Source organism: Capra hircus, assembly GCF_001704415.2.
Source record: "Capra hircus breed San Clemente chromosome X unlocalized genomic scaffold, ASM170441v1, whole genome shotgun sequence".
NCBI classification, from domain to species: domain Eukaryota; kingdom Metazoa; phylum Chordata; class Mammalia; order Artiodactyla; family Bovidae; genus Capra; species Capra hircus.
The window spans coordinates 19,844,451-19,859,866 of record NW_017189516.1 but is presented as its reverse complement, the minus strand read 5'-3'; the positions used below and the strand labels follow the sequence as shown (position 1 = coordinate 19,859,866).

The following is a 15,416-nucleotide window of genomic DNA, read 5'->3' as shown; positions in this document are numbered from 1 at the left end:
GGCAGAAAGCTTTCCCACATTCTTGACATTCAAAGGGTCTCTCCTGTGTTAATGAGGCGTACTTTCACAGAGAAGGCATTTCTTCATTCGCAAAGTTTCTCTCCTGTGTGAGTTCTCTGGTGTTGACAAAGGGATTTCTTCATACTGAAGATTTTTCCACATTCACTACATTCATAGGGTTTTTCTCCTGAATGCATTCTCTGATGTTCAATGAGGCGTGCTTTGACATAGAAGGCATTACCACATTTGTTACATTCATAAGGTTTCTCTCCTGTGTGAATTCGCTGATGTATTCCAAGAGATGAGTGCACACTGAAAGATTTCCCACATTCATTACACTGGTAGGGTTTTTCACCCGTATGAGTTCTCTGGTGATTATTGAGAGTCATCTTCAATCTGAAAAATTTCCCACATTCACCACATTTATAGGGTTTCTCACCTGTATGAATTCTTTGATGTTGGTTTAGGGATTTTTTTGCACCAAAGTTTTTCCCACAAGCACCACATTCATAGGGTTTCTCCCCTGTGTGAGTTCGCTCATGTTGAGTAAGAGATATCTTAACACGAAATGTTTTCCCACATTCGCCACATTCATAGGGTTTCTCCCCTGTGTGAGTTCTCTGATGAATCATGAGGGTTGCCTTCTCAGAAAAGGTTTTCCCACACTCAGTACATTCATAGGGTCTCTCTCCTGTGTGTGTTCTCTGATGTAGAATGAGTTGTGACTTCCTGCCAAAAGATTTTCCACATTCATCACATTCAAAGGGCTTCTCTCCTGTGTGAGTTTTCTGATGAGCAATGAGGTATGATCTTGCACTAAAGGTTTTTGCACATTCACCACATTTATAGGGTCTCTCCCCTGTGTGTATTCTCAGATGTTCAATAAGGTTTGATTTCCTGCAGTAAGTTTTCCCACATTCATTACATTCAAAGTTTCTCTCTCCTGTGTGTGTTCTTTTGTGTCCAACAAAGCTCGTTCTCTTGTAGAAGGCTTTCTGATATTCAACAGTTTGATCCAAAGTTTGAATCTTCCAATGCTGAAGGTCACTATCATGCCTGAGGGAATTACCCCAAACAGAACTGTTGGCACCTGGCAGTGAAAAAGAGCCTTTAAAAATAAATCAGACCATATCACTCTCACTCAAAACCCAACATAGGCTTTCCCTTGTCACAGTATAAAGCTTAACAAAGCCTATAAAAACTCTACATAATTTAGTCTCCAGCTAACTCTCAGATCTGTGGGATATTCTGAAAGAGATGGGAATACCAGACCACCTGACCTGCCTCTTGAGAAATCTGTACGCAGGTCAGGAAGCAACAGTTAGAACTGGACATGGAACAACAGACTGGTTCCAAATAGGAAAAGGAGTACGTCAAGGCTGTATATTGTCACCCTGCTTATTTAACTTATATGCAGAGTACATCATGAGAAACGCTGGGCTGGAAGAAGCACAAGCTGGAATCAAGATTGCCGGGAGAAATATCAATAACCTCAGATATGCAGATGACGCCACCCTTATGGCAGAAAGTGAAGAGGAACTAAAAAGCCTCTTGATGAAAGCGAAAGAGGAGAGTGAAAGAGTTGGCTTGATGAAAGTGAAAGAGGAGAGTGAAAAAGTTGGCTTAAAGCTCAACATTCAGAAAACGAAGATCATGGCATCTGGTCCCATCACTTCATGGGAAATAAATGGGGAAACAGTGGCTGACTTCATTTTTCTGGGCTCCAAAATCACTGCAGATGGTGACTGCAGCCATGAAATTAAAAGACGCTTACTCCTTGGAAGGAAAGTTATGACCAACCTAGATGGCATATTGAAAAGCAGAGACATTACTTTGCCAACAAAGGTCCATCTAGTCAAGGCTATGGTTTTTTCAGTGGTCATGTATGGATGTGAGAGTTGGACTATAAAGAAAGCTGAGCGCCAAAGAATTGATGCTTTTGAACTGTGGTGTTGAAGAAGACTCTTGCGAGTCCCTTGGACTGCAAGGAGATCGAACCAGGCTGTCCTAAAGGAGATCAGTCCTGGGTGTTCATTGGTAGGACTGATTTTGAGGCTGAAACTCCAATAGTTTGGCCACCTGATGCGAAGAGCTGACTCACTGGAAAAGACCCTGATGCTGGGAAAGATTGAGGGCAGGGGGAGAAGGGGACGACAGAGGATGAGATGGTTGGATGGCATCATCGACTTGATGGACATGGGTTTGAGTGAACTCCGGGAGTTGGTGATGGACAGGAAGGCCTGGAGTGCTGCAGTTCATGGGGTCACAAAGAGTTGGACACAACTGAGTGACTGAACTGAACTGAACTCTCAGATATCACTTCCTAACACTCTCACTACCCAACCTTGATACACACTAGCATCTTTGCTATATACCCCTGAGGTATATATCCCTCAGACTAGGCTTAGCACTATCTGTTCTCTCTGCTCAGAATACTACTAAAATCTACATGACTCGGTCTCACTTCACTGGTGCTGGTGTACTAATGTTCAGTTCAGTTCAGTTCAGTCACTCAGTCGTGTCCGACTCTTGGCCCCAATCCCTTCCAGCATCAGAGTCTTTTCCAATGAGTCAGCTCTTCGCATCAGGTGGCCAAACTATTGGAGTTTCAGCTTCAGAATCAGTCCTACCAATGAACACCCAGGACTGATCTCCTTTAGGACGGCCTGGTTCGATCTCCTTGCAGTCCAAGGGACTCGCAAGAGTCTTCTTCAACACCACAGTTCAAAAGCATCAATTCTTTGGCGCTCAGCTTTCTTTATAGTCCAACTCTCACATCCATACATGACCACTGAAAAAACCATAGCCTTGACTAGATGGACCTTTGTTGGCAAAGTAATGTCTCTGCTTTTGAATATGCCATCTAGGTTGGTCATAACTTTCCTTCCAAGGAGTAAGCGTCTTTTAATTTCATGGCTGCAGTCACCATCTGCAGTGATTTTGGAGCCCAGAAAAATGAGGTCAGCCACTGTTTCCCCATCTATTTCCCATGAAGTGATGGGACCAGATGCCATGATCTTCGTTTTCTGAATGTTGAATTTTAAGCCAACTTTTTCATTCTCCTCTTTCACTTTCATCAAGAGGCTCTTTAGTTCTTCTTCACTTTCTGTCATAAGGGTGGCGTCATCTGCATATCTGAGGTTATTGATATTTCTCCCGGCAATCTTGATTCCAGCTTGTGCTTCTTCCAGCCCAGCGTTTCTCATGATGTACTCTGCATATAAGTTAAATAAGCAGGGTGACAATATACAGCCTTGACGTACTCCTTTTCCTATTTGGAACCAGTCTGTTGTTCCGTGTCCAGTTCTAACTGTTGCTTCCTGACCTGCGTACAGATTTCTCAAGAAGCAGGTCAGGTGGTCTGGTATTCCCATCTCTTTCAGAATTTTCCACAGTTTATTGCGATCCACACAGTCAAAGGCTCCCCAAAGAGTCTTCCCTGACCACATTCTCCAAAAGCACAAACCATCTCTGTCTACTCTTCTTATCTTGAATTGATTTTCTTTTCTCCACCAAACATCATGTATTCATTTGTTTCTGGTCTCTTTTCCTCATTAGACTGCAAACTCCAAGAGAACAGAGATATTACTTTATTCACTATTGGACCCCCCCACCTAGAAGGTGACCAGCATATAGTTGACCCTCATTTAAGATTTGGCAGATGACTAAATGAATGTATAAATGAGTGATTGACAACAGAAGGCATCCAAGACAACGGAGGGAAGGAAGACAATTGAGAATACTAAAGAGAAACAGACTAGCTAAGAATAAATATCTAAGCTGAGGCAGGCAGGGAAAGACAAGAGTGGTAAATACAAAAATCAAGATAAAATAGGAGAGAGCACTTAAGTGTGAGCATGATATGGGGATGTAGGATTTAGGTATCTAAAGCATATAGACCTTCTGTCCTTCAGTCATTTTCAAAGAGCAAGGGCCTCTGAAAAGAGATTCCTGAAAAAGACTACCCAAAGATAACCTTTGATTTGAATTCCTTAAGTCTTATTTCTCCTACTTTTCATATGTTGAGTTGTTGCTCACTCACCTGTGTAACCATGGTCTGAGGATTCCTCCTCTAATATCCACAGTTCTTCCCCTCGCTCCAACTTGAAGATCATCTCTGGTTTGGCCACGCAGAGGCCTGTTAATGGGAAATGGCACAGGACATGGGCCAGGTTGCCTGAGCTTTAGGGCCTCTGATGGAGGAGAAAGGTGCATCTTCATGAACTGCACAAGGAAGGGTATGCACTGAAACCTTTCACTGGGGGAAGTGAGAACACACACACTCTTCCTGGTGCTCCAAACTGATAAATTATCTATGACCCCTTGAATCTAGAACTGAAGTATCACTGAACTCTACAAACGCTGCCCAGGTTATAGCAACCAAGAAAGGAAAAACATGCTACCAGGAGTTAGGTGGACAATATCCTCACCCACAGATGCCAGGTTGCTGTAGTTCTCCAGCATCACATCCCTGTGCATGGTCCTCTGGGCAAGATCCAGTCTGTGCCACTCCTGTCGGGTAAAATCCACAGCCACATCTTCGAATGACACGGATCCCTGTAACAACAATCTGCAATGATCAGGATAGAACACCTGGAAAAGATACGTGGGAACTAATTTTTCCAGTAGAGCACTTCTGAAAGTTGACTAGAAAAAGCTTCACTGGTGTCAACTGAAAAAAAATGTACAACGTGAGAGTTGTGAGTTAAGTTTTATTTAGGGCAAAATGAGAACTATAGCTTAGGAGACAGCATTTCAGATAGCTCTTAGGAACTGCTCTGACAAGGAAAGTGGAGGTCAATATATATGTGATTTTGGTGAAGGGGGTACATACAATCAAGCACACATCGCAGTAGAAGATTGCTGCTAGTCACAAGAGGCAGATGTCTCTGTTAACGATCTTAGTGCTTTTCCAGATATGAGAAGATACAAGCAACTGGGTTCAGAATATTTTCTCCTGAAAATATCTATCTGAAGGTCTGCTCAAGACTATCTCATTCCTGATCTCTGCCCTCAACTCCTTTCAGGGTATGCTGAAGGTCAGTGACTACAGTGGCTAGTGACCTAATCCTTATAGAGGCAAAGAACAAGTGACAATCTTTAGCTGGCACTGGAAACCTGACTCTGTCTTGCTTGATACTATCCTTTGGGAAAGAAAAACCTAGAACAGTCCTGCTAGTGTATTAACTTTTCGATTCATGGAGAAAAGACCACTGACTGCTGAGTTAACACTCTGTGTCTGGACGCATCCTAACTGCTGAGGAAACAGAGTGCCTGCTCCCAAGGAGCTCATACCCCAGTAAAGACACCTGCATAGGTATGCATTGTCTTACAGCACTTGGCTTTATTGTGCTTCAGAGATACCATGTTTTTTCACAAATTGAAGGTTTGTGGGAACCCTGCACTGTCCAGATGGTGGTTAGCCTTTTCTAGCAAGAGTATTTTTCAATTAAGGTATGTACATTGTTTTTTTAGACATGTTATCACACACTTAATAGACTACAGGATAATGTCGGTGTGACTTTTATATGCACTGGGAAACCAAAACTTTCACGTGACTCACTTTATTGTGATATTTGTTTTACTGCGGTGGTCTGGAAACAAACCTGTAGTATCTCAAAAGTATGCGTATGAACACACCCCTGCTTTGAGATGTTACAGGAGCTATGCTGGACATGGGTACAAGGTGCAATGGGCTTTTACAAGGGATGGAATAAGATTACACCTTGTGTTAACAGACTGAACTTCACTTGGGGAGGCAGAGCTTTGAATCCTTAAACAAGAATATAATCTTCCTCACGAATATGGGGCAGTAACATTAAAAAAAAAGGCAGGAAGACACGAAACATGCAAGATGAGTTAAGAGAACTACATATAGCACAGTATGACAGGAAAATAGTGCTTTGGACAGTGATGAGATAAAGGGTTACAGAGACATTCAGGGGCAGGCAGTGGAGGGATTTCCAACTTTTTTTTTTTTTAAAGATCATCAATCTCCAAAATACTTGACTATACGATCAGAATATTTTCTGACCTTCCCACAATATATTTACATTTATAAATTACACAGAAGTACTGTCAAGTAAGAAAAAGGGAGAGAATATTACTCCTAGGATAACAGCATGAGCAGCTGAGTTGAGGCAGGTGCCATATATGGTGGTGGTGGTTTAGTCGCTAAGTGGTGTCTGACTCTTGCAACCCCATGGACTGTAGCCCTAGCCTTCGAGGCTCCTCTGTCCTTGGGATTTCCCAGGCAGTAATACTGAAGCGGTTTGCCATTTCCTTCTCCAGGGGACCTTCCCAAGCCAGGGATTGAACCCACTTTGGTGCATTGCAGGGGCTTCCCTGGTGGCACTGGTGGTAAAGAACCCACCTGCTAATGCAGGAGATATAAGAGATGCTGGTTCGATCCCTGGGATGGGAAGATCCCCTGGAGGAGGACATGACAACCCACTCCAGTATTCATGCCTGGAGAATCCCATGGACAGAGGAGCCTGGGAGTCTATGGACCATAAAGTCACAAAGAGTCGAACACAACTGAAGTGACTTAGCACGCATGCATGCTCCTGCACTGCAGGCAGACTCTTTACTGCTGAGCCACCAGGGAAGCCCCGGTACCATGTACTGAGAATAGCAAAAAAGGAACACGAGGGGCTGGCAGAGGGGGAGATTAAGATCAATCTTGGACCTGAGCTGGAGTGTTTATGTCACATACTGATAGAAACGTCCAGTTGGCAGATTAATATATGATGCTGGAGCTCTGAGAGAAGGCTAAGACAGACCAAGGATTGAGAGGCAATAGTATTTCAGTACCAGCTGAAGCCACCATAATAAACTGGATGGCTAAGAGAACACAGCTTGAAATAGGCACCAAGTGCATGGTCAGTGGGTATACCAACATGACATGAAGATTGAAAAGGAGTTGGGGGGCTCCTGTGGGACAAAGAAAGCCTCCCTTTTCTTTGTCATGCAGTCCTGTTCCAAAGTAAATCCCAGTACCAAAGCTGCAACCTTGCAGTAGCAGGCCCCTCAGACTCTAAGGGAGAAGAATCCTCTTCTTTGGCCAGAGGAATAATGTTCTGAAGAGTGTTAGAAGGATCCCCATTGCCTTTTTTATAACCTATCACAACTTGGACCCAAGGGCAAACCTAGTTGTAGAAAGTGAATGCCAGGGTAGAGATGAAAGCCCTAACTGTCCAACTAGAGGAAGGGGAAGCCCTGGGAACAGAGGTGTGGGGAAGATTGCCCTTATTAGATTGCCCTATATTATTATATAGCTTCAAAATACATGAAGCAAAACTAAAAAAATCTGGAAAAAAAAAAGGACAATCCACAAACATGGCTGTCAACCTTTATCACCTCTCTTAGTGATTAAAGGAACTAACTAGTACACACAAAAAAATCAACAATGATATAGAAAACTGAACATTACCAATCAACCAATTGATTTCATAAAACATTCCACTCAAAATTGAGAGATTAATTGTTTCTTCAAGAACACATGGAATGTTCACCAAGCTAGACCATATCTAGGATCATAAAACAAATCCAAAAACAATCAAAGGGAGCACTGGGTACCAAGGGAAATTGACTTGGAACAATCAACTCTGAGATATATCCTAATTAAAACTATTAGAATTTAAAGACAAAGAAAAAAATTTCTCAGGGCCTTCAGGCAAAAAAAAAAAAATTAGATTGGCATCAATTTCTCAAAAACAACATACAAAGCAAGGCAATATAGTAGTTTCAAGAAACTTAAAAAATACAAGTTAAGGAAATTATACCCAGCCAAAGATACCCTTCAAATATCAAGGGTTTTAGGAAAAGTTGTAAATATACCAGAATATGTGTGGTCTTCATAAGGAATTTGCTAGAGCTGCACTAATATGGTAGCCACATACCATATGTGGCTATTTAAATTTTGATTAATTAAAGTGGAAGAAAATTTAAAACTCAGCTCTTCAGTCACACTAGGCACATCTCCAGTGCTCAGTAGCCACATGTGGTTGGTTACAGTATTAGACAGCACAGATACAGAATATTCCCATCACTACAGGAAGTTTTATTGTATACCGCAAGCTGGAATCAAGATTGCCGGGAGAAATATCAATAACCTCAGATATGCAAATGACACCACCCTTATGGCAGAAAGTGAAGAGGAACTAAAAAGCCTCTTGATGAAAGTGAAAGAGGAGAGCAAAAAAGTTGGCTTAAAGCTCAACATTCAGAAAATGAAGATCATGGCATCTGGTCCCATCACTTCATGGGAAATAGATGGGGAAACAGTGGAAACAGTGTCAGACTTTAATTTTGGGGGCTCCAAAACCACTGCAGATGGTGACTTGCAGCCATGAAATTAAAAGGTGCTTACTCCTTGGAAGGAAAGTTATGACCAACCTAGATGGCATATTAAAAAGCAGAGACATTACTTTGCCAACAAAAGTCCATCTAGTCAAGGCTATGGTTTTTCCAGTAGTCACGTATGGATGGGAGAGTTGGACTGTGAAGAAAGCTGAGCGCCGAAGAATTGATGCTTTTGAACTGTGGTGTTGGAGAAGACTCTTGAGAGTCCCTTGGACTGCAAGGAGATCCAACCAGTCCATTCTAAAGGAGATCAGTCCTGGGTGTTCTTTGGAAGAAATGATGCTAAAGCTGAAACTCCAGTACTTTGGCCACCTCATGCGAAGAGCTGACTCATTGGAAAAGACTCTGATGCTGGGAGGGATTGGGGGCAGGAGGAAAAGGGGACGACAGAGGATGAGATGGCTGGATGGCATCACCGACTCGATGGATGTGAGTCTGAGTGAACTCCGGGAGTTGGTGATGGACAGGGAGGCCTGGCGTGCTGCGATTCATGGGGTTGCAAAGAGTCGGACACAACTGAGAGACTGAACTGAATTGATACTAAACAATAGGGCTTCCCCGATAGCTCAGTTGGTAAAGAATCCACCTGCAATGCAGGAAACCCCAGTTCGATCCCTGGGTTGGGAAGATCCCCTGGAGAAGGGAAAGGCTATCCACTCCAATATTCTGGCCTGGAGAATTCTACAGGATCGCAAGGAGTTGGACATGACTGAGTGACTTTTTTAATATATATATACTAAATAGTGAGCTTCAACCAAAAACAATGGATGTGAAAATTTTGGCAAAAGGACTGACAGTAAGTATTTCATATATTTAACTGCAAAGCTAAGACTAAAAAATAATTTTAAAATGCAACTAAAACTGAACAAGATCATTTACTATTGTATAGGAAACAGATGAGAGACAAATTAGATAGTAAAAGATTAATAAAGAAAAAAAGTAAAAGGGAGGGTATATATGTATATTAATAGCTGATTAATGTTGTTGTATAGCAGAAAACAACACAACACTGTAAAGCAATTATCCTCCAATTAAAAATAAATTTTTTAAAAAAGAAAAAAGGTAAACTGGTATAGCCATTATGGAGAACAATGCAAAGGTTCCTCAAATAATTAAACTAGAACTACCATATGATCCATCAGTCCCACTTCTGGGAATATATCTGAAGGAAAGGAAATCACTATCCCAAATATTCACTGCAGCATTATCTGCAATAGCCAAGATATGGAAACAACCTAAGGGTCCATCAATAGATGAATGGATAAAGATCTGGTATATAAACTGCTGCTGCTGCTGCTGCTAAGTCGCTTCAGTCGTGTCCGACTCTGTGCGACCCCATAGACGGCAGCCCACCAGGCTCCCCTGTCCCTGGGATTCTCCAGGCAAGAACACTGGAGTGGGTTGCCATTTCCTTCTCCAGTGCATGAAAGTGAAAATTGAAAGTGAAGTCGCTCAGTCTTGCCTGATTCTTAGCAACCCCATGGACTGAAGCCTACCAGGCTCCTCTATCCATGGGATTTTCCAGGCAAGAGCACTGGAGTGGGGTGCCATAGCCTTCTCCCAGTATATAAACAATGGAATATTATTCAGTCATGAAAAAGAAGTAAATCCTGCCATTTGCAACAACAGGGATGAACCTGGAGGACATTACACTAAGTGAAATAAGTTAGACAGAAAGACAAATACTGTATGATCTCACTAATATGTGGAATCTAAAAAAAAAAGTCAAACTCAGAAGCAAAGAGAGAATGGTGGTCACCAAGGGTATGCGGGAAAGGGGAGAGATATTGGTCAAAGAGACAAAGTTACATTTATGGAGAATAAATAAAGTCTAGAGATCTAATATACAAGCATGATGACTATATTTAATAATATTATACTGAACAATGGAAATATGCTAAGAGAGCAAATTTCAGGTGTACTCATCACACACAAAAAATGGTTACTGTAATGAGATGATAAGTTAATTAGTTTAATGGCAGTAATCATTTCACTATGTATATGCATAGCAAATTATGTTGTACATCTTAAATATATACAATTTTATAAATAAATATGTAAATAAAAAGATAAAAGGGTTGAGTAAGAATACCACAGAAGAGATAAATACAAAGGTAACCACCAGAATGGGCTTCCCTGGTGGCTTAGACAAGAAAGGAGGCTTGGATTTGATTCCTGGGCCAGGAAGATCCCCTGGAGAAGGGAATGGCTACCCATGCCAGTATTCTTGCCTGGAGAATCCCATGGTGGGCTATGGTCCACAGGATCGTAAAGAATCAGACACAACTGAGCAACTAATCACAACTACCAGCATAAAAATACAAACCTTCCTAACTACCAAAAACATTTAGAGGAAACACTCAATAGAGAAAGAAACACAGTAAATATAACATTTACACACTGTAATTACATCATAAGATAAAACAAGAAAGTTGAGGACATTTTGTATTAATTATATTACAAACAGTAATACAAATAAATGTGAATAGGCTTACTTCATCTATTAAAAGAAATAGATTTTCACATTGCCTTGTTAAACCAAAACCCAACACAATGCTGTATACAAGAGGCATGCTTAAAACAGTCTTTCAAAAAGGCTAAAATTAAAGAGATGGACAAAGATTTACCAAATGAAAATGATATAAAAGCAGGAATTGAAATCCTGATACCAGACAAAGTAGAATTCCAAAAGCAAATTATATGAGATAAAGGAGGATACTTTGTAATGTTAAAAGCCCTGTTCACAACAAAGATATAAAAATAAAGATATTTGTAAATTTCTAGATGCTCAGGCCTATGGGCAGAGACGCTGGCCAGACTGCCCCACCTATTTAATTGTGGGTCTGAGTGGGGAGCATGTGGCTTCTGCCCTATTGCAAGTCATCTCATCTGTTGGCACCAGAGGTGTACCACAGCAATAACTCAGTCACGTAGGTCATATCCTGATTTCCAGGCCTTTTCTAGCCTAAGCAGTAATCACTCTCCCCCTTTCTATTACCTGTGCCATCAACTAGGAGAAGGTGACTGTGTTAATGGCTCAGATTTCTCCAATCCAAACTCTTACCATTCATCCTTGGTAAGCAAGGGTGTCTGGCATCTGTTGGTCGGCTTCCTTGAGTTCTGCCCAGTTGCCATGTCCAAGCCAGGAGGACTAGGATAGCTGCTTGAATGTGCTGTGGATAGTGCTCCTAGGCTCCTTGGGGCCCCTTTTCAGACTAAGATGCTTACTGGCCCCAGGATCTCATGAATCAAGCAAAGCCAAAATAGACACCAATTAGCAAGAGGGAAAAAGGAACATTCTGGGAGGGAAGTTGATAATGATGTATAGAAATGGAATTCTCTGTCCTGGGCTCTCATGAATGGAAGCATAGTTGCTCAGGGGACTTTTGGGGCAATACCTTCTGGAAAGGCCTTATTACATCCATGGGAAATTCATGGGGGTCAGGGAGGCTTAGATTTCTGCTGTAATTTTTGCCCCTCATTAATCAGTGAGGAAATCCATTCTCCTTATGAGTCTCAGTTTCCCCAGTAATAATATATGGGTGGCATGGGCATACGTTAGGCTTCCCTGATGGTTCAGCAGGTAAAGAATCTTCCTGCAATGCAGGAGATGAGAGTTTGATTCCTGCGTTGGAAAGATCTCCTGGGGGAGGAAATGGTAACCCGCTCCGGTGTTCTTGCCTGGAGAATCCCCATGGACAGAGGAATCTGGTGGGCTACAGTCCAAAGTGTTGCAAAGAGTTGGACATGACTGAGTGACTAAGCACACACACGCAGCACATGGGTATAGACTTGACTAGACTAGTTTCCATACGTAACACAGAAGACTGGGCTGCCCCAAGTGACCTACGGAATTTTGTCAACTACCTAAGTCCAGCACGCCCCACCCTATTCTAATTCAGCTGGACTTGGGGGAAGTTCTGTTGTGGTTCCCAGCGTGACTGATGTATTAGACCTCTTCCTGTTCTACTGTGACTAATGGCTACCTTCGCTGTGACCCCCTGGGGAGTCCTTAGCAATACTGGAGCGAGCCATTGGTGGAGGGAACCTCTAAAGACCTTTCTTAGATCATCAAGAAAACTGCCTTGGTCAGCTCTAGTGCTATTCTCTGGCCTGCTTGGGCGCTCGGGTTGTGCGTAGTGAATGGCCCTTCTTTGTTTCTCACTTCTGTTTAGAGCAGATGGAAATCTGATAGACAAGAGACATTTGTGCAAGTCTTTTGGAGGATGCTGTCGACAAGCTGCTAGCTCTGTACTGCCTCTACCCTGACTGGATTCTGGGCCCCAGTGACTGTGTTCCTCTTCTCTCTGGATAATTCCTAGACTTTGGCCTGTATGATTTTTGTGGGCCAGACCTAGCCAATAGGAACAAGTGGCCTGAAGTAGCACTTTCTAGTCTGCAAATTCCTTCTATCTCCATTATTTTCTGAAGCAGTTGGGCAGAATGGATGACTTTATCCCAACTTTACAGATAAGGACATGGAGGCAGTGAGAAGTGAAATGACTTGCTCATAGTGATCTAGAATATTGACTGCAAGTCAGGATGGGTAAGAGGATGGGCAGGCTGGGGTGAAAGATGTGGTGTAAGAGAATACTACTAATAATTTTCCAAACACAAAATAAATAATATAATTGATATGTGCCAGGCACTAGACACTTTAACTGCATTATCTTGTGTAATGTTTATCTTAACTACATTAGGTTGACATTATTGTATCTGCATTTTCAGATAAGAAAACAGAGCCTCAGAAAGGTTAAGACCCTTGCCAAAATTCACAGAACCAGGTCATTAGACTTCAAATCTCCTGCTTTTTCTGTTGCACTTGTAGTGAAGCTGCTGTTTCGATGTACATTGGGGTACTAGGGGTTGAATCTCGGTAGCAGGCCCAAAGTCAGACCATCCTAAAGCTAAATTGGACCTCTGGCTGCCTCTTTATCCCACTGAGCCCAGCCAAGCTTCCCAGCTCCAAGCCCAGGTCAGAGGCCCTTGTGAGCCCAGGGAGCAACTACTTTCCCCCATTCCCACCTCTAGCCTTGGATCTCTGGGAATTGTTCCCAGCCAGGTGAGCCTATCCTTTCTCCCATTTAAACCTGCTAATAAGCAGCCTGGGGCAAAAAAGTTGACTAGCAGAGTGAATCAATAGATGTGAGCTTGGAGAACTGGCATCTGGCCACTCAGACCTTCACCATCAATTGGAGCATTTCCTCATGAAGAGTTATTGCAAATCACTTAACAGTCACAGTGAGAAACAGTCTCATTTTCTGGAAGAATAATTGCTGTCTGATGGGCTCTTGAAGGCTACTCTCCTCTGTTCCTTCAGTTTCTCTCCTGCTTTTCCATTTCCTCCCTCTGGATGCCTGAACATATTTTCTCTCAGCCCACGGAGAACCTCATGAGATTTCCAATGGGCTCCTATGTAGAACCCAGTGCCAACAGGAAGTGCATGCTCTGTCTGTCCACAAATGCTGTCATTAAAATTGATATTTATGTCCTTCAAGTGGCAGAAAATGGAATGGACATCTGTGTCCATCCACAAACTCAGATGTGGGCGGGCAAGAAAATAGTCCTTGTTTGTTTTATTTAAAGTAACTGAATTCTGACTCCAAACCTCCCATTCTAGCAGAGAAGCAGAAAATTCCATGTTTTTCATGACTGGGGACCCACTTAAGGTTGGCACTGGAATCCAAGGGGTACTTGTATTACCCAGAAATTAGGCAAGGGCAAATCTCTAATCTATTCAGTCATCACTGATATCCTCATTTTCCATGCCTGCAGTGATGGAAGTGAAGCTGAGAGCCCCAAGGTCCTAGGTCCTGCCTCCCTCTGGGTACCTTAAAACCATCTCCTCCCCATCTTTGAGGCACTGCCCTAAGCAGTTTTTGTGCCTCTCTACTGCCCCAGACTTAGGAGCTCTCCATTCCCACGTGGGGCTGCGAGTAGGAGGGATCCCTCTTCATTTTTTTTTTCTTTCAGGACTTTTCCTTGTCCTTTATGATTATATATCAATGGTGCTTTCATACTTTTATAAAAGAATGATAGATTCAGTGATGTCAGCCTGCTTTGGCTTTCTACACTGTGAAATCCATCTTGCAAAAGGTCTTTTAAGGGCCTGGTTACCTCCATGTAGCCAGGGGTATGGGGTGTGGGGATATAGAGGGACAGCAAATAAATAAACATGCATATTTCCAGAAGTTACCCTGCCACAAAATACTGCTTTATTGAAGGAAAAAATTATTTCACTGTCCTACAATTTAGGACACCAAGATTTTAGTCCCTGTTCTACCTGCAATTGATGGAAACTTCATATCTCAGAGCCTCAGGTTCTTCATCCTTAAATGAGTTGGAGAACACAGAATCTCAGACTGTGGTCCTTTCCTTACCCTTTCCTTTTTTGATGCTTAAATTCTTCCTATATCATCTGTCTTGCTCCTACTCACCTCCACTGGCATAGATTCCTGGGGCAGTTTTAACGCCTGCTGCTGCTGCTAAGTCACTTCAATCGTGGCCAACTCTGTGCAACCCCATAGATGGCAGCCCACCAGGCTCTGCCGTCCCTGGGATTCTCCAGGCAACAACACTGGAGTGGGTTGCCATTTCCTTCTCCAACGCATGAAAGTGAAAAGTGAAAGTGAATTCGCTATTTACGTTGAGTTGGAATAGGCCTAGCTTAGTCCCTGGGAGTCACACAGATCCTATTTGCTATCTACTCTCTTTGCCCTATAACAGTCCTTCCAGATCTGAAGGCAGAGATGGTATTCTTTGGTTCAACAAATGTTAAGTACCTATTCTAGTGCTGAGGGTCCAGCAGTGAATAAGCAAGATTTAAAAAAAAATCCCTCTCCCCATCCCCCCACTTATGGGACTTACTTTTTTCTGCAGGTGGGCAGATAATGAAGCAAAATAAATAAAGTTATCATATGTTAGATGGTGATAGGTACAATGGAGGGAAATAAAGGAAAGACAGGAGGTTCCAATTTGAAATAGAGTGGTCAAGAGAAGACTCACTGTGCAGGTCACATTTGAGAGAACTGAAACCTCAAGGTAAGAGAAGA

The 15,416-nt window shown here is 42.5% G+C and overlaps 1 protein-coding gene across 1 annotated transcript in view; it reads right to left on the bottom strand.

Annotated features, from left to right (window-relative positions):
- ZNF157 (zinc finger protein 157) overlaps window positions 1-15,416 on the bottom strand; it is a 34,442-nt gene that overhangs the window by 1,407 nt on the left and 17,619 nt on the right. Inside the window, 4 exon segments of the mRNA XM_018043626.1 lie at window positions 2-50; window positions 52-1,108; window positions 4,043-4,186; window positions 4,404-4,557. Of these exon segments, the coding sequence (XP_017899115.1) occupies window positions 2-50; window positions 52-1,108; window positions 4,043-4,186; window positions 4,404-4,557 (1,404 nt within the window).